This window comes from Cupressus sempervirens, chromosome 3 (genome assembly GCF_028749045.1).
Source record: "Cupressus sempervirens isolate cs-2001-9-10 chromosome 3, ASM2874904v1, whole genome shotgun sequence".
Lineage (NCBI taxonomy): Eukaryota > Viridiplantae > Streptophyta > Pinopsida > Cupressales > Cupressaceae > Cupressus > Cupressus sempervirens.
This window is the reverse complement of record NC_143120.1, coordinates 654,673,231-654,700,933: the sequence shown is the minus strand read 5'-3', so window position 1 is coordinate 654,700,933 and position 27,703 is coordinate 654,673,231. Positions and strand designations below refer to the sequence as shown.

Genomic DNA, 27,703 nt, shown 5'->3' with positions numbered 1-27,703 from the left:
TCTCAAAACTCATTATTTCTTATTTCAAATATAGATAGTTGTGCTCAATTTGAAGATCAAGATGTTCTTGGGCTTACCATTAGTGAAGACCAAAGGATAGGTAAATTTTAATATCACCATTTTAAAATGAAATATTTATTTTTTTAACTTTTCTTGACCTAATCATGTTTTCTTTCTAATCCAGATGACATGTCTGATGCTGCAAATGCAAACTTTCAAAATTCAATTGAATATTTGAGTTCATTACTCCCAAATTTACCAACTAGAGAAAATGAAAAAACAAAATTAGTGAATGTGTTAAGAGATTTAGAAAAATTGTCGATGCATATCCAGATTTCTCTTCTAAATTTCTACCAATCCTTGGGTCAAACAACATTCCTATGAGATGAATATTACCATGGTTTAGTCCAAGCAAAATGTGCAAATGTCGTTCTACTCATCAACGACGTAAAGCCATTTCATAAAACATAAGTCAAAGGGTTAAACATGAAACTTTTCAATTCATATCTATAAGATGTAGAAAGAACAAGAAAAAGAAGGGAGTTAGTCACTCAGGGACAATAATACAAAAAGAAAGACTTATTATCATACAACAAAAAAGTGAGTACATTTATTCAAAAATATTTGAGTACTTTGTAGAAGTAGAAGTATGGATTGCTATTATTTCATAGATTAGTCATATGTTATTGCAAGTTTGGATGATCATAGGGGAGCTTCATGACATCAATTACCTTTCTCTATTGATCTAAACCAAACAATATCAGATGAAATACAATTCATAGATAGTATCTTTTAACTATTGAATTTCATTATCAATTTTTATATAAAAATATGTACTTGTATAGATCTTATAAACTTTATCTACTTATTCAAACAAACTAGATACAGTTTGTGGAGATCAAGCATCGGTGCTCAAGGTTACCTCTACACAAACATTTCAAAACACTATTTCAAGTAATTAAACCTTTAAATATTTAGATATTAATTACATAATGTCTTTTTATACTAGAACATGTTATTAACTTGATCAAAGAGAAATGTGTTATGTTACCTACGTTGATCACAGTTAACTATGTATGTTATTGCAGTTTCAAATAATCAAACAAGAAATGAACATATATTACCCTTTTGTTTGGATCTCAACCAAACATCAACAACAATGGATGAAATGCAAATTCAATACGGTAAGGAATTTTTTTTGTTAAATTTTAATTTGTATTTGGTTAATCTAACTTGATATCTCAATTTTCACGTGTTATTGTAGATTTAAATGATAAAGAAGAACACATGTTTCCTTATTCTACCAATTTTAAGCATACACCAATAGATGATGCAATGCAAAATGTAGATGGTAAGAAATTATGAATTGAACTTCAATCGTTGTTGAGTATTTGAATTGTATATCGGTAAAATCTAAGTTAATTTGATAAATGCACATTTTACAAAAGCCCTATTTGATCACCAAAATAGCCAACGATAATAATTTTGATCTTGATCAAACAACATCACGAGTAGGAAATGTAATGCAAACTAGAGCTGGTAAGCACAAAAAAATGAAATTATATCAATGTTGAGTCTTTCTTTTGTGAATTAATTTTCTAACAAGCTCCTTATATTTGTAGATGTGGTTGATACCCTAATGGAGGATCTTGATCAATAGCTTTTGGAATAACCAATATACACATTTTATTGTAATGAGTTGTCTCTTGAGTTTTTTGATATATTATACATCATACATAGTTTTCACATGAGAAATTTTTATTGATTCAAGTTGGACCAATAAAAAAATAAGTCAAAGAAATGCCTCATGCATAATTAATGAATTCATGCAATGTTTGTAGCTAGATCTCAAGAGGTAATCTTGTATTTTTCTATTCAACTGGAGGACCTTAAATTTTGATAAGGTTACTGATATAAGTCTAAGAGAGTGTGGGATAAAATCTAGTGAGTTATTAGTAGTAAACTAAATTGATCTTAGTAAGGAAAAAAAATATGTACACCTTTATTTTTTGTAGAATGCACATATTGTCAATAGTAATGCCCTCTTATCACTGCCCCATTAGTCTCTCTAAGAGAATTAATGATGATAACAAAGATGTGTTAGCAGATTTTAAAACATTATATACTATTATGCTTTTGAGACACATTTGGAAGGAAATGAGAAATACTTAAATGTATGTTGATTTATGGGACTATTAAGAAAAATTAAGCTGACCAATCACACATAACAATCCAAAACCACTAGTTTTTAAAGAGTTCGATATTTTTAAGAATTATATATTTATATTGGCACGATTTCAAATTTGTGAAGAATTATATATTTGTATTGGCACGATTTCATATTTTAAAAATCCCACTGCCCCTCCATAGCCAAAACCCACCACTAAGCGGCCCTGGAGTTAATTGCTCAACAACCCAATTAATATTGTTATTACTCATGTCGTCATAAGCATCTTAATTTAATATAAGTTATCCCCAAATTAAACTACAAGTATCGTTCAACTTCAATAAAGCATCTTTCAGATTCAATAAACTAAGAGTTACAAGATCAATGTGGGACTGTTGAAGATCATACTGGACGGCAGGAAATGGACCTGCAGTTAATTTCTCAACAACACAATTAATATTGTTATTACCCATGTCGTTATAAGCATCTTTCAGATTCAATAAACTAAGTTTTCCCCAAATTAAACTACGAGTATCTTTCAGATTCAGTAACTTTCAGATTCAATAAACTATGAGTTGCAAGATCAATGTGGGACTGCTGAAGATCATACTGGATTGGTAGTGACTATGCATGGTTGGCGGGAGGAATGTGACGACAATAGTTTTCAGTGACTCATTCATTAATTAAATCAAAATATAATCATCGTCTGATTATTATTATTATTATTATTAATTTCATTATTAAATTAAAAAAACTTTTTTGTATGATGCCTGTTTATATAATAGCATAATGGAGGAGAGGGAAAATCAGTGTAGCAGAGTTCAGGGAGAAGGCAGTGAGGGGTTTGTATTTGAGAGAGAAAGAAAGAGAAAGAGGGGAAAATGGCAGGCCCGCAGTGTTGTTCATCGCCTCCGCCACGAAACCATCCTCCCGTCGGCGTTGGCCGTCTTGACACCTTTCACGACTTGACGGCCTACGTCACCTCCTCTCCCGACGCCACTGCCGCCGTAATTCTCCTCTCCGACATTTTCGGTATTCTTCAATCTCTCTCGCTTATCATTTTGTTGCTCATCTTTCAAATCACACACTTGCCCCGTTTATCGTCTTTTAATTCGCACACCACCTCGAAACTTTGTAAGTTTAACCATAAAATTCCAGAAAATCAAGTTCATTTTTTAATTTCATTGCATTTTATAGCATCAATATTTATGATTATATTAAAAATAATAAAAAGATCATAATGATGAATCATTGTATAATGTAGCTGGAAACATTTATGTTAAAAATATACACAATCCAATCTAAAAATAAACTTGGCATACACACAATCTAATCTAATCTAAAAATAAACTTGCTTTATAATCTAATAATATTAATTTTAGAAAATATCTGAAACCCAGTATTAAGAAAAATATAATATAAGCTTTAATTTAATTTTGATCAACTGTGATTAGAATTTGGCTTGATTCAGATTAGGTTGCCTGATAAGGGATTCTATAGATCTTAGATTGCTCTATTATTTGTGTATATAAACTTGCTCATAAATACACAACCTTTTAGTGTTGACTTGGCATATAAAGACTGATCACTGAAGAGTCAAGACCACTTTAAAACAATCTTGCAAGGTAACAATTTTATTGAAACTACTCTGTTGTTTGCTCCCCAAAACTGACAGAATCAGACGACTGGGACCAAATATATGGTAAACGCACACTTTAGTCCACAGAAAATCACCATGCCAAACCACACCACTTGACATCTTTCTGAGTGAGGTAATTTTAATCACTGAAGCAGCTCAGTTCATTATATCTTGTAGATGAGCATGTTGAAACAATAATTTGCATTTCACTTGAGCCAAAAATATCAGATGGAATTATGAGGAGATAAAATTGGCATATGGGTACATGAAGATGTTATCAACATGGATACACAATCATTACTCCATGCAGCATTCTTTGTATACCTCAAAATATAATAACACAGACATGTATACCAGCAAGCTCAATTACTGATTATGCAATGAAACTGAGCAAATTGCGAATGGAATGGGCACTAAAAACTCATCAAACGAACTCATGATCATTTGAAACTTGGGGCCCCGATTCATCTTCATATGAAGAGTATGAGTCTACAATTTGGGCACGTGACCATCAATTAGGCACATTTTATAGCGTAGCAAAGTTCACCCTTCAGATTTGTAGAACTGAATGGATTCTTTAGGGCAAACACAGATTCCTGCAAACCCTAAACCTTCGCGACCTACAAATCAAAGCTGGGGAAAACGTTGGAAAGAGACCCGTCCATGGCAGTTTCGACTGGATCCCACATAGCGTTAAGTAGTCGTCCTAAAAGCATGAAGAAAAAAGCCAGGGAAAAGGGCAGTTCTGACCCTGAAGCTGTCAAGGAAGGTATTTTGTCAATCCAGGCATTGGTGTCCGAGGAAACCCTAGAATCGGTGGTTTCCGAGAGCACTCATAACCTAACAACTCCTTCAACTCCCAGATAATATTGTTGAAGTTATTTCACTATGCAGAGAAAACCGATCATTTTGTTTTTCCTGACAGGATTACCTACAGAACAAGAATTTTTAAATGGGCGCACAACAACTAGGAACTTAAGTGATGGGTAATTGAATTTTTCAGGGGTCTGGGCAGGGGATATGTTTCCTATATATTTTCTGACCTTGACCATGCCCGTGTGGTGCTGCAATATGGCTCTTGGATTATCTGTGGCCAGATCTGTTATGTGTGAGCTTGAGACCTTGATTTTCATCCAGAAGGGATTAATAAATCCAAATATTCTATGTTGGTGGAATCACCCTTTCTTAATTTGGTTTTTTATGCCCTTTCTTGCAAAACATTTCAGGGCAGCTGGGAAAGGTCCTACGGTGTAAACAACACTCTGACAAATGGGTGAGCTTACGTACCCATCCTAGGGCCTGCATTGAAATGGACTTAACTCTACCCCTGCCCAACTATATTAATCTGGTTGGTCCTGGCTTCGAATTTGAACGACGTCTCAACTATCTTAATAAACCCAATGCCTAGTTCTACTGTAGAAGAGAAGTGCATCTCATTCGTAACTGCCCATTCCATAAACCCAGAGTTCCTCAGTCAGATGTTGATAACGCTTGCAATAATAATGATGTTGCACAGATTAATTCCCCAGTTCTTCCCCTACTAAACCACTTAACCTCACTCCTTCCACTCAACCGTCTTCTTCCACACCTTCATCCACTCCCCACTCCATAGCTCATCCAGATATTGTGGCATTTGGTTCAGATCCAAACAATTATTGTGTCTAAGCAACTATTCTTATAAATGACAAGCTTTTGGGGTTTCGCTCCATCTACGCTCCTAACTCTCCGAATGGGAGAATTGTGCTTTGGGAGTGGCTTTGCACTAGCCTTCCCAATGTGGAGTGGATTTTAGGAGGTGACTTCAATATGGTGGAATATCCATCTGATCGAAGTTGGATTGGTTTTTCTCACCTTTGTCAGCCTGAATTTGAATCTTGGACACTAACCCAAAACTCTCTTGGGGTTCATGATCCTCTATTGGGAAAACGTGATATCCATATGCCTCAGTGGTTTACGTGGAGTAATTGTAGAGAAAGATCTTTTTGTAAAATGAGTAGGCTAGACCGCTTTTACATCTCGTCTAGTTGTAATATCCTCCCATCATCAGAGGGTCATCTTGTCTCTTTAGATCTGTCTACCACCCTCTCTGACCATTTTCCCATCTTCACAGTGCTTTCACTCTCAAACTCTTTACCTCTTTCCAAAGACTTGCCTTTTAAACTGACTATATCACATCTCAAAAATCGTGACTGTTGGCTATTTGGAAAGCTGAGCCCAAATCACAGCAGGATAGTTGGGTTAAGTGGTGGGGAAAACTATTGAGCGTTGCTCCTCTTTCTTCCGTGACTATGGGCGGAGAGTGGATGCAAAATGTTGCAGACTTGAGAAATCCATTCAAGGTCAACTAAAACTTGGAAGATCACATTTGGCCTATGATCCATTCAACATCTCGTTGTAGCAATGTGTGGTCAAGGTTGAAAGTATGCTTCAAAAAATGGATGGTTACAAATTAGGAAAAGGTGCACAAATTCATGCACGTTTACAGTGGATTAAAGATGGTGACTGTGGTTCCAAATTTTACTTTCAGTATCTTAATCACAAGCATAAGGCTGAACACATTACAACCTTTAAATCTGTTGATGGAACGATTCAAACTAATCATTGTGAGATTATGAATACTTTCTATGAACATTTTAAAAATCTTTTTACCAACAACTCAGCTGATGATATTCTCCTCCCCTTCCTTGAGGAGAGTGTTGCTGCATGTATTCTGCATAAAATAGATCTTGACTACAACAGGTTTCTTGATCGCCTTCTCTCAATAGATGCAGCTCTCCAAAGCATGGCTTTAGAAAAATGTCTAGGAATTGATGGGCTGCCTGTAGAATTCTACAAAACTCTTTGGCCCCATATTCGAGAGGATTTCTACAATGTCTACCTTGAGGGAGTCGAAAAGGGTTCATTAGGAGAGGGATTAATCAAGGACTGATTATACTTATTCCCAAAGGCAAAGATGAGGACATTGTTAATGGATGGCATCCTATCACCCCTCTTAACACTTCTTATAAAATCATTGCCAAAGCTCTTGCGCGCAGAATTAAATACATATCTCAAAAGATTGTTTGTCTGGAGCAAACAGGTTTCTTGGGAGGAAGATTTATCCTTGACAATCTAGTCCTTGCTTGGGAAACAGCTGAATGGGCGCAACAAACTACTCAGGACGCCCTTATAATTAAGATTGACTTTGACAAAGCCTATGATCGCATACGTTGGCCTTTCATCCTTAATATGCTTAAATGGCTAGGGTTTGGGCCTAAAATATGCAAAAAAATCAATATGCTATTCCATGATGCTTCTGCTCGGGTTGTTGTCAATGGCATGGTCTCTCCGCCATCTCCCTTGCAAAAATCCATCAGACAAGGCCGTCCCCTTGCACCCTTTCTCTATGCGCTCGCAGCCGACGCTCTTGGCTATTTGCTTCATCATGCTCTTTCCAATAAACTCATTCATGGTATTTCATTTCCTCACAATGCAACAGCACTCAATTCTCATTTTGCAGATGATAGTATGTTGTTTATACAAAATTCAGTAGAGGAAGTGAATAATGTTTTGGATATTTTCTGCACTATTTCTTGGTCCAAACTAGCCATGCATAAAACTGAATTCATCATGACCTGTCCAAACCCCCACCCCCCTTGGATTCCTAGTCAATGGCATGAGATTAAACATGGCACCATCACTAGATATCTTAGCATTCCCTTTGGCATTAGGGTTTCACTTAAAGAGATACGGTCTTGGTTCATGAATAAATTAAAAAACAAATTTCTAAATTGGACCAATAATTTCCTATCAATGGCCTGTAGAATCCAAGTCGCTAATAAGATCTTGTTGGCCAATCATGTTTACATCTCATCTTGTTGGCTGCCCTCTCAAACCTATTACACTCAGTTGACTCAGCTTTTAGAAGGTTTCTTTGGGGTAAATGGGGAAATACCAAAGGTTTTCCAATAACTTCCTAGACACATTGCATCCAGCCAAGGGACAAAGGAGGTTTGGGAATTATTCATCTATACATGCAAGGCATTTGCCTCAACACAAAATGGATTGTAAGGGCCTTAGACGAAGAAACACCTTGGAAACATCTAGTTCAACACCGTATTCAAACAGCTACTGCTATGAAATCATGGAACTCGGTTAGATGGCAAGATAAATTGCTGCTGGTGCCCTACTTTAAAACCCATGTTTCAGCCCCCTTTACTTCCCTTTGGAGAGCTTGGCAAATTACTTCAAAGAAATTGTGTTGGTATGATCAGACTATAAGTCACGGTTTAAGTTTTACTTCCTCCTCCGTTTGGTGGAACCGGCTGGTCCAGGAAAACAATAGCCCTATCTTAAAATATCTTAAGGGAAGACAGTTGTTTAAGCAAGGTATTTGTGTGTTTCATGACTTATGGGACCCCCTGAGGTTTGACTGGAAATCATGGGATCAAATCAAATCACAGTTCAATATGTCCTCAGTTTATAAAAGGCCAATCCTTCAAATCCTTCAATTGGTGAGACCTGAGTTGTGGTGCCTCGTGTCCACACCTTTGCCAAGATAATTTTTTAAAGGACTAGAGATGGCCCAGCAATCATACTTTTCAGAGTTTCCTGCTCCGAGTTGTGTATAAAAAGTTGCTTCCTTCCATTCAGCTTTCCCAGTGATTCAACATCAAGTGGCAGTGTAAACTCAAAAGATCTTCTTGGAACAAATTAAGCACACTCATCTAGAAGTCTAAAGCTGATGCTCAGGCTGAGTTGCTAGCGTGGAAAATTCTGCATGTCATTAACCCTCCTCCAAGCTGCCCCTTCTGCTGTAAAAGAGAGACTATTAAGCACACTTTTTGGTTTTGTTCTCACACCCAGCAGCTGTGGAGGTTCCTCTTTTCCACCTTTCTGGCTTTATTTACTCAAACTTGGTCTTGGAAAAATGCCATACTTGGTCTTTCTCCAGCCCCGACTATTATCATCCAATCCTTCAGGCACATTATCCTTAAACAGATTTGGTGGTTAAGGTGTATGGCTGTCTTTTCACACACTTCTCATTCATCTGAGGTTGAGTATTTGATGGTTACTTCATAGTTGTCCCCTCTGCTCCTTACTCTTAAAGCCTCCCTTCAGACCAATATAGATCTTAGAAAGTCGCTCAAACATATAAATTATTAGCTTTGTGCTTTTGAAGAAAAGTTTGAAGTTCAAGCTAATTAAGTTGTCATTAGTTGGTCTTATACAATATGGTGTTCAAGTCTATTGAAAGGGGTTGTTGTGTCTCTCTTGAGGAATCTTGTTGAACAGATATATGTCTTGGTTCATTCAGCCTGGAATATAAACTTGGTTGCAGCATTGCTTCAGCTTTCTTTAGTAATGGTTGCTGATACTTTGAATGAATCACTGAGTACTTTGAAGGAGGTTTGAAAGCAATTGCCACATTGATTTGCAATATTCTCAACATTGTTGTTAACTTGGATAGACATTTGCTGTAATATCATTACTACTGTTATACCAGATAGCATTGTATCTACCGTCATATATTTGTAAAACATTTATTTTTGTTAATAAAATGCTTCTGTCGATAAAAAAAAAAAAAGAATGCATTCTTTTGCTAATTTATTGCATTCTTTATTTCAGTTGCTTTATTGTATTACTTCCTTTACTCTATTTTTTCTATGATTTTATGCATCTCCCAAGACCGTCATTTATGGTTGAAATTATATATATTTAGAGTTCAATCTGATTTCTCCATTAGTCAGTCTGATGGTCATGAATTTTGTTTGGTTGTGTTGTGCTGTAGGGTTTGAGGCTCCACTCTTGAGGTAAATCTTGATGCCGCACAGTTTCTTATGTTATTTTTTAATTTATGTAAACTGGGTATATTCCGTCCATTAATTCAATGATAGTTCTAATCAAGAATCCACCTAATTGAAATTTCTGGTAGTTGTGGTAGATGAATAATTATTTCTTTTATGCTTATTAGTTCTTGTCTATGGCGAGAATATTATTAATTGCATTTTTCTTCAATCATTTTATAGAATGAAAAAAGTATTGAACATGATTTTTATAATTATGTTTAGTTTTATGATTATAGAGTACTTATTTATCTTATTATTGGTCCATATTAAAAATAATAATAAGAATAATAAGCATATTTTTTAAATAGCAATATTTAATACATTATTGTCATTAATTACTGTTTTTTAATCTATTTACATCAAATCTCTTTGCTGCTATCTAGTTCTAAATATTTAAAAATATTGATTGACACTTTTGATCAATTTAAATCCACTTTCTAAAAATAAACCAAAAAAATCTATTTTGTTTTCAATGACAATGGTTTCATTGTATTCATTAGTGAGGCAGGTGTATCTTGTCAGAAACAAGAATGGTAACATGAAGACTACCACCTCTCTAGATTGTCAATAGTAAACCACAAAACCTACAACACAAAAAAATTAAAATTTACTTTTGACATCCTCTTTAGAGTAGGCGCAAAGAATCATATGATTTTCCCTATCACCTTCTTCTATATAACCATTGAGACACATCCAATCTCCTTCATACATGACACCTCAACACCATTAAACATGAGGGAAAATACTATTATCACTATGCTTCTTCCTAAGAGCTTCCCAAGAGGACCATTGAGACACATCCAATCTCCTTCATACATGAAACCTCGACACCATTAAACATGAGGGAAAATACTATTATCACTATGCTTCTTCCTAAGGCCTTCCCAAGAGGATTCCCCTTAGGCTTTCCCAACATTTTTTTGAGGTTTTAATAGAAATTTAAGCAAGAACCCCATCAAAAACATTCATTTCAACCAAAATAAGAGCAATTTTTTATCGACCATTAGAAAATTTCTTCACTCATTTCCAACTGCTTCCAAAAGACAGTCAAGCCAAAGATGAAAATAAAGATTGGAGGGCATTACCTATAATGAAACCTTCCCAAAAGCGACAAAATTTAGGATGCCAGGGTTTGAGCATCAAAGAGGACTTCTCCTCCAACTCCAAAAATTCTCACACTATACTTTATTTCATCTTGAGAATGTTCAAAGACAATTGTAAAAACCCTTTTACCACAGGGTATATTATATACCCATCAATAATAGGTTCCAATTATCTCAAATCCAGGAATGATTTGAAGATCATGCAAGCTTAGCTAAAGGCCCCTAAAACACTGGATCACACCTAGTGAAGAAAACTTAGAGACATTGTATGCTATTTCGTCCTCTGCCTCTAGACCACTATAGGCTTGACTCTTAGATGAAGGGATTAAATAATCCCCAAACCATGCCCAACCAAATTCTGAAATGTTCGGTTTTGAAACCCTTGTCCCCTCAGTTCAATGCCACTTTTGTAGCACCCAAAATTACTTGTTGAATCTCCAACAGAGACGAGCATCATCTTATTTTCCAAAGATGCTGACACCCCCTTTGTGAATGCACCTATTTAGCACCCATCACGGGCTTTGGTCGAGGATTCTCCATCCAAAATGAACCCAAAGTCATTACGGTTCAAATGGGTTACCAGGGTCTCACTTTATCTCATGCGTGATCCCAAAAAATCCTTTGAATCCTTGCAACCGTGTTCGTGTGTAACAGAAGCAAAATGCACCTTCGAAGACTGTGGAAACCCTAATCCCAATGATAGAAGTTTTACAACTATTCTAAAACGTAGAAGTTTGACAACTATTCTAAAACGTCATTTTTTTCAGCCACTTTGATGGGTTTGTGGTAATTTTGGGGTGAGATTTTACAGGAAAGTCTACTAAATTAGGCTTTGATAAGATGCGTTTTTAAGTTGACAAAATCTGCTACAAACATTTTTAAAGATGCACTACACTAAAACGCTAAACAGAAAGCATACAATTTATACTCTTTATTTTCGTATTATTTTCTTATTTTATATTAGTGGTACAATAAGTAGATTTTTAAATTATAAATTAATTTATTCAATTGAAATAGAATAATTGAACAACGATATCATATTTTGTTTGTCATGACCTTATTGTGGAATGATCTGAATAATTTTGTCAAAGGGACAAATACCAATAGAAGAATCAACCAGATTGTAACAGTGAAAATGTCAAATGAAGAACAAATCATATTATAAAATATTATAGACAATGTGAACAACATCATTTTATTCAAGACTGAGAACACAATAACTCTGGGCAATATCTTAGTGAGATTTACATTTGTAAATTATAACAATTGGGACAAACTGTTAGAAGCATTATATGCCTAAGTCTATAGAAGTTGGACAATCCTATGAATAAGATATATGCCCATAAATTCCATATATAAGAGCCGATGCAAATTATCTCAACCATGTATGTCCATTTTCAGCACCCTTCTTAGATTAAATTAAGTTTAATTATAAACATTCAAAGAAATACAAGTGCCCTCCATCCATATCCACTTTAAGAGTTGGAATGGAAAGACAATTTAAATTGAACAATTATTATATTTGAATGAAGATAATCATTTTTTTTTTTAAAGAGGGGTAAACGCTTTGACCTGGAGCTATGAGATTTGAACCTTGATGGCAAGGATAACAACTCAACAACTATTGGCAATGAAGATAATCATTGACCGAAGATAAAAATATTTAATTCAATTATGATCATTCCTCCCCATAAGAAGCAATAGACCCATTCCGCTAATAACTTCAAATTGAATCAACGTTATGCAAATCATAATAATTCTACTTGCAACTTGAATATGCTCTGCTCAGAATCTTTTCCTATGCAATGAAAGGTCAATTTCTTTCATAATACTCTTCGACAACATACTACATCCATATAAACTTGAGTACTAATACTCACGAGGAATATTGCAGAGACGCAGCAAAGCAACTTGTTTGCATCACCTGACCAATCATTAGGGTACAGTGCCCATTGCTCAATTGGCAAGGTTATAAGATTTACAATATTAAAATACAGCCTTGTCTTGTATTTGGTAGAACTATATATTAAAAAGATAAAAGAATGAAAGTTACCCTTTATCCACCGTAGATCTTGTGCACGCATACATCAACATACGTATTGGTCATTTATAATAAACTACAAGCATTCATAAGGCTCAGTATTGGTCTTTCATAAATGTGTCATGATTTTAATATGGGCATTAATAGAACTTAGGGCTACTACACAGGCTTTTGCATTAGGGAAAAATAACATTCATTCAGTAGATACTAGAAATTCTACATTAAAAATTGAAAATGTCAATTTTGTTAACACTATTGTATTAGCTTCAAATGTTAATTCAAACATCATAATAATTCTAGATTCAAGAATCGTCTCACAATTCCATTTAAAGTAATTTTGATTCAAGAAGACAAACAACAGAAACTGCTAAGTATTGCAAATCAAGCAAATCAATTGGATTATTCAAGATTCCAGCCTAAAGAGATAAAGACTTGGTAAGGGCTTCATATTCATTTTCTTGTTTAATTTCCTTTTCCTGCCAAAACAATAGCAAATAACACATTAGAAAAGTTGATAGAAATAAATGCTAGCATATAATAAGTGAAACATTATTCATAAAAGAAATACACCTTTTCTTCTGCAGTGTCTTAAAGCCTCCAACATGGTATATGTGGCAGTCCTTAAAAATTAGGCAAAATGGATCTGTAGACCTCCAGAATTTAGGCTTCAACAAATAAAATTTGAATAAATCATCTGTACATCTCTATACCAAACCTTAATAAAATTACCAAATAATAGGGTTACAAAAACACTCCAATGTTCTAGAAGCTTCTATGAAGAATGAAATTTTTTGAAGGATCCATCACAGCTGTACCTAGAATGACGAATTTTGACCAAACTGTCATGAAGCTCTGTACAGGGGATACTGCGTAGCCATTAAACACTTTGGGGCTGGAAGAGTCAAGTGTGAAGAGTAAGCAGATGCCAATTACAACCATAGAAAACAAATTTCAGACCATATCCTTGTATCCTAATATGAATTATAAGACTTTATGGAAAATTTTATGCACTTCTCATTTAAAGAAGACTTCATTGTGTATTGTTACAAAAAATAGTAAAACAAGAAAACTAGAGAATATAATCTTCCTTATACCAAGGAGGAATATAAGTAAATAGAAGAAAAGATGGAGAGACCTGCAATTAGCCATATTATTTGGAGCTGCAGATGTGAACCACCCAGGATCCGAAGGAAAAATGGCTCTACGTATAGCTACAGAAATGGTGAATCTTGACATAGTTGCAGTTCTGCGGGATAACCATGCCAATCCCAATGTAAGGACTTATTCCAGCACCACTCCCTTTGATATCCTCCAATACTTGGCTTCCCAGTTCCTCTCCAAAGGAGCAGGAATGAGTATTCCTGATGTGGAGCGCAACAAGTTGCGCCTCTGCCTTGAACTCCTTCAATCTGATGCTCTTGTTCTGTCCAGATGAAGATGAGCCAGCAAACACATCATTGAAACTCCGAGTTGAATCAACCACCATGAGTGCCAATCCTCCTCACATTACTTCCTCTTCGGTAGCAGATTTTCCTGTTTGTTCCAACAGTAGTTCAGTTTTGGGTCACTCTCATTCTATCCATATGAAAGAAGGAAGCAATCATCTTGGTAATATGAATTCAAAAATACTCTTCCCGAATCTGAGTGGTCAAATACACTGCAAGGATGTTGGTGGTGGTGATATCAATCCAACAGATACTCGGTAGGAACCAAAAATGTTCATTTGGCTCATCTTCTTTATTTCTCAGAACTCATTTTGGAGTAAGTTAACTTCAAATTTCCTTGTATCGCCTAGGTGAAAGTTCAAGTTCTCCATAGATAATTTTGTTGGAAACAGGGGAAAAACAGATTTTGTGAAATACATCAAAGAAAGCATGAACTCAATTTAAATTAGAAAGAATTTCTGAACAGAGTTGTAAAAAAACAGAGCAACCACAATGATGTGCTACAGCATACAAAATAGAAGATTCAATTATTAAATAGATAGGAAGTACAAAATTGAACTCTACAGAGTTCAGAGATCTTCAATTCTTATCTGCAGAGATACATCATACGGCAGCAAACATGTTTATTTATGGTGTGCCCTATCGGTGAAGAGAGGCTATTCAAAAACTTGAAGTGCACAAAAAGTTTGCAATCTGCGAAAAGATGCCAGCCTGTAAAGTCTCAACTGGCAGTTGGCCTAAACTTCGAGAGACTTCTCATGTTTACCTGAATGGAGGCAGTTGAGAGACTTGCATTGCACAAGAAGTAAGGATAACACTAAATATGATTTTTGCAAGCCAAGATAAATAAATATCTAATTTGCAAATCATATTTTCTTTTTCTTGTTTAATACTAAAGATAAGTGCTGATTTTAGTGCTGGCTAACAAGATTATGAGATGGGAGGGGTTTGGTGGCTATTGCTACTCAAAGGTGCACTGTCATGCCTATAAAAGTGATGTTTTCTATAGCAATTAGCAACCAAAAGTGTGTTGCCTTATATTTTTAACTCCCTTAATGCCACATGCTAGTCACTAACTGGTCCACTACATTACAGTAGCTTTGAAAGATCACTTCCATGTCAATGTCAACCAAGAGGTGCATCTATTTTCGACCTCTCACAAACTATTAACGAGTTTTCTGTAATGTCCTCATTCTTGGACCAATGCCACTAGAGCACTAAGACACCTTGTGAGCAAGGAGTGGCAGTCCTTCACCTCTAATAGTAGACAGGAGATAGAAGACTAATAGTTAAGGATAGAATAAAAAAGGAGGAAACTGTGAAGTCTAATAAATAAGACGGTTTCCTAAGTCATAGAGCAAGGCTAAGCCAATCATACATAAGAATATAATGAAAGTTATTTAATTTGGGTGTCAGCATCAATCATCCAGAGTAGTTACGAGGATAGTTCAGTTGGAGCAATAAGAGTATCAACATGTTATGACAACTGCAATTAGCATATTGAGCATCATTAAGTCAGAAACAAGTCACAGATGATGAAGAACAAGAATCAACAAAAGAGACCACTCAGTTAAGGATAATGATTAAGCATAAATGAAAAGCAAAACAGAATGGAAAACATCACATTGACCATCATTTATGTCAGATAATCATATCTAGTATATTGACACAAACATATCTGATGGATATTAACTGTGTAAGAATGGGGTCTATGGTATACATGACACTGACTATAGAAGAAAAATGTCAGGGAAGATATGATTTCCATAGGAATGTCGGTGACATTGGCTTATTTGATTAATATTCTGACTTGGAGATTAAGCAGCGACAGAGGGAATGATAATAAGGCCTATCGATTACAAGGAAGAGTATCATCATCAAGATAAGAGGCATAGTGAAATTGAGTTACTAGCAAAACCAATTATGAATTTAGAATTGGTACTCATATGTTATAAGATCAAGCTAATAAGGAAATCAATTCTAAATTCATAAGATCAATTAAGTCTTAAAAGATCGATTACATCCCATTTTCTAGAATTCGGAACCACGTGCCCACCATGTAATGATTACACCCAATATTGGAAAGCTTCTTGGTTAAATACATATTTTTGAAAATAAAATACCAGTGAGCATACACAGATAATATTGATTGTATCTAGCAACCAATAAAATCAACTTTGAAATAAAAATGCCAAACTATTTCTTGACGACACAACGATACAGTGAGCTTTTAGCAACAAAAGAACACTTACAATAGTCCAGTGAATGATTTTATTTGAGCATAACAAACCCTATCTGTGGTATATCTAACAGGAAAGAGAGTTGTGGATAGAATGCTTAATCAAGTAATGAGCAGAGATAATGCACAACATTATTACATTGGAAACAAAAATAATTTCACTAAGGTCAAGTTTGATTTAAAAATTGAAAAAAATAGCCAATGCACTGTAATTTGTAGTTTTCTATGAATTGTAAGAAATTTACAAAGCAATTTGACTTTTCAATAGAAAAGATGCACGGATAACTTACGCTACACTGTGAGATACCTCCAACTTGCCATAGAATCTTATAGGGTAAATGAAATCATGCCTCAGAATCTCCCAGGGTCTCAATTGTTGTTTCCAATGCAGCCAAAAGAGATTAAAATACAATTAAATTTCTAAAAGCTGCAGCTAGCATCCTAAATGATTTAAGAAAATATATATTTAACAATAAAAATTCAAACCACAAGCTCCTTTTTGTAGATTCTTGGTAACCTTATTTTGTCATACTTTATTTAAATAAGCCATATCTGTTGTGAAATATATAACCCCATGCTAGAAAATATAAGGCTCCTATAGAATCAAGAAAAAAAGATGCAAATGTATCCAGATCTGATCCATAAGTAGTTCTTTCAATTGCATGTTTTCCTAAATATGTGATTTCAATTTCACTTTGCAAATACCTATCTTTGCCTAAAAATCCTATGCAAATCAGAAACAAAACTTTGAATATACCTATAGGTAGGAGCTAGGGTTTCCTACGGTTTGATAACTATCATTACTCTATGAAAGATATTCACACAGAAAAAGTAGCAATAATACATATGTATATCATCTACTCTATTGAAATAAAAGTCTCGAGACCATCTCTAAAAAACAAGCAGAGACGAGTGAACTGTCCACGACCCATGGCTGAAAATGCTCTCAGCCTAGGAGGGGTTACCAAAATGAAACAAAAAAAGCCCTTAGTGAGGCTTTGAATCCCTTCAAGGTGAATCCCTTGGGGGGTCCAAGCCTTGGTGACCTATTCATGTAGCATGCTTTCAGATGGAGTGCGACCCACAAAGTACCCAATAAGGGTTTGGGTTTCTAGCCATTGACAAGCAGATTCAAAAGCAGAAATATTCAAAACCAGGTTATTCTGCGGAGATTTCAATATGGTTGAGCTAGTTATTGATAAAGTAGTATCTTCTGCCTTTTCGATGGTCAACTGGAGAGCGAGAAGCCTAGTTTTACATGTGGAACAAGCTGGGTCTTATTGATCCCAATTCTCATCGCCAATGGATTGATGGGGTTTGGTACACATGCTCCAACTTTCGAGAGGGATCTGACAGGGTTTTTAAAAGATTAGATCATGCTATGATTTCTGCTCAGTCCTTTTTTTTCCTTTTCTCACATGAGTCTGCTACCTGTCACTCCACTCCTTCACGTGACTCTTTCTAACCATTTTCCCATCCACTTCTCTGTTAGCTGGCATTCCACCCCTCCTCATAATTGTAAAACTTAGTTTTACCTTAATCCTTCAGTGGTGTCACATTTGCCCACAGCTGCTCATATTTTACAAACTTGGAATCTTGAACCTAGGCCCCACTCCTCTCGGTGGATTCAGTGGTGGAATGACCCCATCACCTGTACTACGAGGTTTCTTTGCATTTATGGGAGGCAGTTGGCCTCTTACGGCAAGAGATCCTATGAGGTCACTATCAAAGATCTTTGTACGACCACTAAAGCTCTAGCCATGAATCCATTTGACATGGATCTCTAGGTTTAGCTTGCCAACCTTCGCCACCAGAAGTAGGTTGCAGACAATTATACTACCCGAGGAGCTCAACTCAAGGCTCGCCTTCACTGGTTAGAGGTTGGAGACCAAGCTTCCAAGGAATTTTTTAATGTGTTGAGGGCTTGCCATTCTACGGTGGGGATCAAACACATTCGGGAGGGTCAACACTCTCTTTGTGAGCTTCCTGACATTCTCCAAGCTTTCGTTTGCCACTATGAAAAAGTTTTCACGGTGCAGGGTCCTTCAAAAGCCTGGGATCAAGCCTTGCAAGCTTGTTTGGATGTCACTTCTAAAAGACTCGCTCCAGAACAATATGCGTTCTACGAGCAGAAGCTCACTTTAATGAACCTCAAGGAATCTATCTTCTCCATGGTGGATGATAAGGCCCCTGATTGTAATGGTTTCCCTTGTGAATTTTACAAAACCTTTTGGGATGCGATTGGACCAAACCTGCATAAGGTTTACCTTGAGGCCTATAATTCCCGCTCTCTAGGAAATATTATTAATAAGGGGAATATCAAATTCATACCTAAGGCAGGTGACCCTAAAGATATATGCAATTGGAGGTCCATCACTTTGTTGAATGTCTCTTACAAGATAATTGCCAAGGCTCTCTCTCTTAAAATCTGTCATCTTCTTCCTCAGATCATTCACCCTGAACAGACAAGTTTTATCAAATCTCATTATATCTTGAACAATATAATTGTTGTGTGGGAAGGGATGGAATGGGCTTGGTATTCCAAGCAACAGGCCATTTTTCTCAAGATTGATTTTGCCAAAGCTTATGACTAGATTGAGTGGCCTTTCATCCTTGCAATGCTTCAAGCGTTTGGGTTTGGCCCTACTTTTCTATAGTTATTCCAAATGCCTTTTGGGGATGCCTCTGCTTGCATCTCCATTAATCGCCACCAGTCTCAAGCCTTTGGGCTTTATCGTTCAATTCGACAAGGCTGCCCACTGGCACCCTCTTTATATGTGTTGGCAGCCAAAGGTTTTGGGTATTTTCTCATGAATGCCATCTCACAAGGGAGGGTCCATGGTATTTCCCTCCCGAATTCCCCTGATCAACTTGTGAATGGCCATATCGCAGATGACTCCTTCCTCACTCTCATTGAGGATGAAGAGAATGTTGCCTCTGCTTTGCAATGTCTTGACACATTTTGTCCTACCTTAGGGTTTGCTATTCAATGGTACAAAACCCTTTTCTACAGGTAGTCTTCCCTTCCCTGTCCTGCTTGGCTTGGGCAATATCAATGGAAATGAGCTTAGCATGGAGAAGTTTTTTGTTTTCTGGGCATCCCTTTTGCCTTCCAAGCCTCAACCGTCGACCTTTGGAATGCAGTTCTTGCAAGAATAGAGAAGAAGCTGGAGGATTGGATCACCAAACCTCTCTCCCTTGTGGGCAATTTTTAGATTTGTTCCAAAGTGTTGGGCGCCACCCATGTGTACTATTCCTCTCGTTGGGCTCCTTCAAAGGCCTCTTATCTCAAACTTGAGTATCTTTTACGTGATTTCCTCTGGGCGTCAAATGCTTCTCACCAGGGCTTTCATAGAGTTGCCTGGGATTTCTGCTATCTTTCCAAAGAGTTTGGTGGCCTAGGCTTGTTATCCACCCACAAGCAAGGTACTGCTTTATGTGCCAAATGGGTGATTCAAACTCTTTCTGGTAATGAGGCCTGGAAGATTTTGTTAAGATATTGCATTTCTTCAGGCTTTTCGGTTCACTGGCCAGCTTGGAAGGGGATTGGTTTTCAAACCCTTCTTGTCACCACTGAACCTATCCAAATTCAGAGCACTTTTTTTGCCAAGAGTATTTGGAAAGCTTGGCAAGCAATTAAGCCCTGGCTTCATTGGGTTGGTAATGGGTTTAGAGATGGGCTCTCCATGAAGCAACAAAATCTCTGGTGGTCACCATTATTTTCTATCCAAGGAGGTGTTCCCCTAGCTAAGGTGCATGGGGCTAGTGCTCTACATTTTTTTAAATGCGGCATAAGAACCCCTAAAGATCTTTTCTCTAGAGTTACTATGAGCTTATGGTCGTGGGAGGATATGAAAGTGCAATTCCAGCTCACTTGTCCAGATCGATAGACTTTTGATCTTCTAGTTTCTGCGGTGCCTCCAAATTTGTTACATAAAGTGGGCATTCAGTCCTCTCGCCCTTGGTGGAAAGACTAGAAGTGGTATCCAGACACCCTAGTAACCAACTCTAAGCCTAGGCTAGGCTACCGATGGATGGTACCTCACCTGCCCATGGTTGAAGTTCTCAACCAATGATTGCATTTGCAATCTTCTCACCGTACTTGGAGTCATAGGTTCTCCACTATCTAGCAAGCCATTACTGAGCCTAAAATTGTGCATTTCGCCTGATGTATTCTTTTCCAGGGCTTGCCTTTGGGCCCCAGCTACGGCACTAGGTGTTCCTGACCCCCGTTGCCTTTTCTGTGGTCAACCAAAGACTTTTTTGCACGTTGTTTGGTTTTGTAGATGGGCTCAGTGTTATTGGCGATGGACCCATGATCTCTTTCACCCCTTCCACCCAAAACCTTTCTCTTGGCATATGGTTGTTCTGGGTGACAACGCTTAGATACCCTTCAAGTACTCCCAGATATGGCATGCTTTTAGATTGGAGATCTTATTTACCATTTGTAAATATCGCAATGCAATTATTTATGCTAACAACACACTTGACATTAATGTTGCTATGTACGCTAAAGCATGTATTTATAACAATGTCATGTTGCAGATTCAAGTACAAACAGATAAAGTGGCTCTGGATGTGACTCACCTACAGGAGCTTTTGGCTCATTGGGGAAATTCCCCCTATACAATAGCTCATGTTCCATTGGATTTTGCCTTCGGCGATCGTACTCCTCCTCGCGGTCGTCATCGAGGATGTAGCAATTTTGCTCGCCGCTCTCACATGCCTTGCTCTCAGCTATACCGCTCTCCCAGCGGTGGTGCTTTTGGTCGGCGTCGCTCTTCTGGAGGATCTAGTGGTCGGCACCACTCTGCTCGCCTCCTTAGAGGTCTGGCTCAGGGTGGTCCCCAATGGATCCTCCTACTGCTCCTGCTACCAGTTGGTCCTCTGCGCACTTAGACCCCAAGTGGGTGTTTCCCAGGTTGGACTTAGCCATTTCTCCTCCTAGGCCTGAGGGAGAGAAAGATGAAGATAATGCTATTGCTGCTGATGATGGATGGGCTCCCCCTGAGCCGTCTACTCATCCCACCCTCGAGTGGGGCTTTGATGATAAGGATCCTCCTCCTTTGGCTGGCGTTGCACTGGCATCTTGAAGATTTTTTTTAATGTTTTCTGAAGTTTATTTTTTATGAATAGTTGATATCCGGCTTTTGGCCGTATGAACTCGCGGGGTGATCTTGTTTCCCCTGGCCCCTTTTTTTTGTGAATATGTAACTTTATTGAATTTTTTTTAATATAAGTAAGGGACTATTCATCAAAAAAAAAAAAAAATTGTATCATCAATGTTTTAGATCACGTTTTGTCATCTATCATTAGGATGCAAATGCAAGAAAAGAAATGCATCTCCTTTTCTTCTCTTGCATTTTCATTTGATCACAGAATGTGATCTAAAACATTGATGATAAAAAATATTGACACAATCAAATCCAACAAATAAACTGATAACTCTAATTTTTATACATTGCTTCAGTATAATATATAGTTCTTAACTCTATTTATATCTGATAAAGTTATAACAAACATTTCTTTCCAGAGAATACTGAATATCATAGTGTATTTGTTTAACAAGATTGAATTTTGAAATTGTGAAATTACTAATTTGGTATTGCATTGGTGTATTATTTGTATAGGAAAGACCTATTTGTAGGGTTGCATAATAAGTCAATTGGATTTAAATTAAGACAGTTGAAATCTTTTGACATTCTAATATTTGAGCCATGTTTGGATGTGGGTATAGGAAGCTTGCTGATAAAATAGCAAAAGCTGGATACTTGGTGATTATTCCTGACTACTTTTATGGAAATCCTTTTGAAGGGGATCCATATGACAGTAACACCATTAAAACCTGGCTTAAGAATCATCCGCCAGTAATGTTTCTTACTGAATATTATTTGATTTAAACATGCTTGCATTGCATTATCAGGAAATATTTTTGTTTCTTTGGGTTCTTGAATTATATAACATTATCGCTACTTCTTTGTGCCAATGCCAAGTTATTGAAAGATAGTGTTTATTACCACTGTATTCGCTGCATTAGGAAAAAGGATATGAGGATACTCTAAAAATTATCGATGTTTTGAAGAGCAAGGGTATCACCAATTTTGGAGCAGGTGGCTTTTGTTGGGGAGGTGAGAAATAATTTTGTTTCTGTTCCTTTAGTGGACAATACACAGGAAAGATTGGGCTTAAGTTCCAACTTTTGGTTGTGCTATATTTCAATGTGTATTATAATTTTGTTGAGATCTTAAGTAGACTTGTAATGCGATCAAGTGAAAGAATACATTAAAAATATAGAGGATCTTGACATGTGTAGTTACTACTGAAGAGATTAATCTTATACTTCATTTCTGGTTACAGCCAAGGGGGTAGTGGAGCTAGCAAAAAGGGAGGATATAAAGGCAGGAGTATTATTGCATCCAGCCTTTGTTACTAATGATGATGTTAAAGGTGAGAATACAAGCTTATTTGTAAGGTTCTTGTAGGTCTATAGTCGCCTATAAATTTTGGAATATCTCATATATAGCAGTTTATGTTCACACTAATTCTGAGTGTTTCTCTAACTTCCAAACATTAATGTCATTTACATTTCTAGTTACTTTATGCTCCTGATGTTATATGATGGATATGCAAGTCTTTTTCGTGCTTGCATCAGAGGTCAAAGTGCCAATGGCAATATTAGCGGCTGAATATGATGAGGTTACACCACCGGCACTTGTAAAGCAATTTGAAGCTATATTGTCTGAAAATCCAGAGGTAAATCGTGCTCTTTAGTTCCTTGACTATTGTTTTTTTATGTTTGTCAATACATAATGATCCATGATCAAAATTATTCGTGATGTTTCCTCTATTTTTATGATAGTTTCTAGCATTGAAGAAGCTTCTTACTATAGTTTTGAAGTTCTATTAATAAGAATGTCTTGAAATATTGTTTTATGGCATTTTGTATTATTGAGCAAGAAGGAATTGCATACAATGTACTTTTCCATTATTTTGTTGGTCCATAGGTTTTACTTCTACATAACTATTGAATAAATTGAAACTTGTAAGACTGATGTAGGAAAAGAAAACATAGATCTGATGCGAAAAATGGGAATAAATGAACAAAGTATTCAGTAGGCTTCCTAGGAAACTTCTAAACAAAATGACGTTGATTCATATTAATTATGTGTCTAATTGAGAAGGTACATACACAACTATTGGAGTTTTTCATTTATTGGGATTATGTAAGATTCTATTGTCTTCTTTTATGAGCTTATGCAATACTAATTAAATCAAGGGTTTTTGTGGTATGAATAAATGATGAAGTATAATTATATATTGGTTAGATAAAAAAAATTAGGTGTTTATTTGTAGGAAGTGGCTAGTCATTTATTTTCTATAATTACATTCAATATGACAATTAGTGTAAGTGTGGTATATGCTTATTTCCAATACATTTACTCATATTTAAGGAGGCATTTCTTGGTAGAGAGTAATTCTATTGAGAATGACATATTATTAAAACAAAGACCAAAAAGAAAATTTGATAAATGTATAGTTTTTCAAAAGATAATTAAAAAAGAAAAGATTATTGTTTAGCAAAATAAAAATCATAATTTTTATATATAAAGATTCTCAGATAATACCAGTGAGTGGGTATATATATATATATTCTACCAAGAATTGGTGACTACTAATCGATAAGTAACAATCGGTCAAGGACTACCACTTAATTACAAAACATAATTATTTATGTATGTTATTTTGTATATGACTATAACATAATTATGTATTTTTAAGTGATTATTTAAGATATTTATTTTGTAACAAATGGTCTTTAAAATTTTATTTTGTGCAAGTTGTCTTGGAGCATCTATTTGAATCGAGATTTTTTTGCTTCCCCCCTCCTGCATGACAACTATTATGGGGTCGAGCCTAACTCCCATAGATATTGGCCCTCTTTTTCTTTCTTTTGATGTGATTTTGCTTGATTTGGAACATGTTTTGGGTTCTCAAAGGGGAAGCTTGTTGTAGAGTTTGATCAAGGTTGCTTTGGTTCAAATGGCCCAGTGTCTCTTAGCAAAGAGTTAGGAAAAGATGTGATTCTCAAGGAAAATTCAATAGGGGTTGTTAATGAGGCCCCATGGAGTTCAATGAAGGGGAATCAGAAGGAGACCCTAATCAATCAGCCTATGAATGATTTGGAATCTTTGCAACCTCAAGTCTCTTAAGGTGTGGATGGTCTAGAATAATCCTAGCAGATGGAGTTATGCACAACTTTTCCCATGTGTTAAACATTAACACTTTTTGGAAGATTGGTGGCTTTTAGACCCACCATTGATATGGTGAGAAGATGTGTGAATGTGATATGGAAACTCGAAGGGAGTGTAGTAGTGTGTGTCATGCCTGAGGGATCTTTCTATTTAAATTCACAATAGATTATGATCTCAGTGTTATGATTTCTAGTTCACGGTGTTATGACAAATGTTGTTTAGCCCTCACTAAGTCGAAACTAGGGTTTGAACCCATGGTATAAGACCTTAACCAAATGGCCCTTGTTTGGGTTAGGTTACCAATCCTTCCTCTCGAATTGTAGGATAAGAATACTTTTAGAAGTATAGGTAACTCCTTTAGACATTTTGTCTCAATAGATTAAGTCTTCTTGGAAAATGATAGGATTTTATATGCTGAGTTTTGCATTAATATGACAATAAATAAGGAACTCCCCCATTTTATCTCATTGAAATCTAAATGGAGAAAATGGACACATGCATTAGTATACAAGAATGCTTCTATTTTATGTCAAAGATGTGCTAATCGTGGACATTTCATCTCTAAGTGTGAGGCCCTAGTTTCTAAAACCATAAAATATAAGGAAAAAGTCTCCTTCCCTCAAGTCAGGTGGCCTAGATTCAAACATGGTTGGCACCCATGTTTCAATGCTAATATCTCATTTATAATGAAGAAAAGGGTTGCTACTATGATGGAAGAGGTACCTAAAGAGATAAGGACGCAAAATCTAGAGGAGAGTACTTGAGATAAGGGAGAAGGTGCCAAGACTTTAATGGAAGCAAAGGAGAAAATACTATAAGAAGGAGAAATACCTCCTATTACAAACTCCCCAAGAAGGATGATGGATATCACAAAAATGATAAATGGTTTGATATTGGTAAGGGCGATTCCCCCTGCGCTTCCACTTCCTTCCTAACAATGAAGTCTTGTGTATTATATGGTGGAATACTTCTCTAACCCCTAATGGAAGGAACATGGTGTTTGACTATGTGAGAGAATATGCAAACACCAATATTGAGATGGTTCTTTTGGTCAACAAATCTACAAATATAGAGGAAGGGGGTATCTCGACTTCTTCCTACCCTAACATGTTGAAAGGTGATTGGAAGTTACCAAAAAGGAAAATGATAGGTAACAAGATGGTGGATGTTGGGTTGGAAGTCATGCTAGGAAGGCCATCATAAATGATCTCTAAAACTAAATAAATGGTGAGAGATACTACAAATGGAAGGTATTTAACATTGGAGGCAACCCAAAAAATTAAGAAAAGAAGGTTATATCTTGGAACATAAGGGGATTGAATGACCCCCTAAAGTAGTTAATTGTTAGATACACTATTAAATATGTAAAGGTAGATATAGCTATGATTCAAGGGGTTAACAAGAAACAAAATTATTTTGATAGTCTGGTGGCTAAATTGTTGCTCGGTGTGGATTTTTATTACAATGAAGTAGATGGTGCGTTGGGGACTAGCAACATTGTGGAACTTGAGTAAGAGCCTTGGTAATGCTATTTCTTCTCCCCACAACATTTTGGTTGTTCTTTCTATAATGAATAATGTTGTCATTTATATGATCAATGTTTGTGCCCCCAACCCTAGAGTGGATCATGGGGAGATTTGGGATGAAATCTCCAAACTTATCTGCAACAAGATTAAAGCTTTGTATATGCTTATGGGGGACTTAAACACTCCTTTATTCCCTTCTAAAAATTTGGGATGACTCGTGGATTAAAGTGATTACATGATTGACCTATTGGATTTTATAAATAAGAATAATCTAATGAATGTGAAACTCCATGAGAATAAATTTACATAGTCCAATGATTGGAAGGGTCAACAACTCATTCCACTTTGGTTGGATGAGTGCCTAGTATTGGCTAAGTGAGATATGGGAGCTAACAACTTGTTGACTTCTATGCCAAAAACTATCTCTAATCATGCCTCAATTAACTTTCAATGGGAGGATAAACCTTTTTAGGACCATTTCCTTTTCACTATGAGATTATGTGGAAAATTCACCCTAAATTTAGAGATTTCATAAAATGATGAAATATTTTGGTTCATGGATGGACTATGTACAAAGTTTCTAAAAACTTAGAAAACATCATGAGAAAAATCAGAGAATGGAGTAAATATTCTTTTGGATATATTTTCAAAAAGAAATGGGAAACAAAAGTTAAGTTGGACAAATTACAACAAACCATAGCTACTAGAGATCTATCCAAAGAAACCCATGATGAGGAAGAGAGTGGAGAAAGAAATGGATTGATACCACTAAGAATAATGGTATCTCCTATAAAAAAAAGGTCTATAATAAAATGGCTGACTGAGGGAGATAAAAATACCTATTTTCATAAATCTGTGTCTAAACCTAAAAAGGAACACTATTATAGCTATATCTAATGATAATAATGGGATAGTTTTGGAAGAAGACAAGAAAGGGTCACGAGCTTCTAATTTTCTCAGTTAGGCCTATGTTGAAAATTTAGGGGGGGATAATTGTACGTACCAGAAAATATCCTCCCATGGATCCCTACTATTATTGACGAGGTCAAGAAATGTGTAGTTACTAGAAAAGGTGTCCAAAGAAGTCAAGGTGGTAGTTTTTTTTTCCATGTGTTCTCATAAATCCCCTGGTCCTAATGAATTTTCCCCTACATTTTTTTTTTGGAAGTAACGAAGGAGATCAACTACAATGCCACTTTTGTGGCTAGAGACTTTATGAGGACTACTAAATCACTAAGTATTATGAATAACACCTTTATTTCTATTTTACCAAAGATAAAATAGCTTAAGAATTTACATAGGTCAATTGACCTATGTAATACTATTTACAAAATTTCTCTAAGGTGGTGGTCAATATAATGAAATCCTTGCTAGAAAAACTCATTACTCCCCTGAGAAAGGGTTTTTCCTAGGTTGACAAATCTTGGATGTTATAATTGTCACATATGAAATCATACTCTATG

The 27,703-nt window shown here is 36.1% G+C and overlaps 1 protein-coding gene across 1 annotated transcript in view; it reads left to right on the top strand.

Annotated features, from left to right (window-relative positions):
* The first annotated feature begins 2,963 nt into the window (after positions 1–2,963).
* The window catches only part of LOC149568393 (endo-1,3;1,4-beta-D-glucanase-like), a 49,573-nt gene continuing 24,833 nt past the window's right edge, over positions 2,964–27,703 (top strand). Inside the window, exons 1-6 of the mRNA XM_089821322.1 lie at positions 2,964–3,199; positions 9,577–9,598; positions 22,200–22,329; positions 22,500–22,590; positions 22,820–22,909; positions 23,115–23,215. Of these exons, the coding sequence (XP_089677448.1) occupies positions 3,049–3,199; positions 9,577–9,598; positions 22,200–22,329; positions 22,500–22,590; positions 22,820–22,909; positions 23,115–23,215 (585 nt within the window). The 5' untranslated portion in view covers positions 2,964–3,048. The remainder of the gene's footprint in view (positions 3,200–9,576; positions 9,599–22,199; positions 22,330–22,499; positions 22,591–22,819; positions 22,910–23,114; positions 23,216–27,703) is intronic.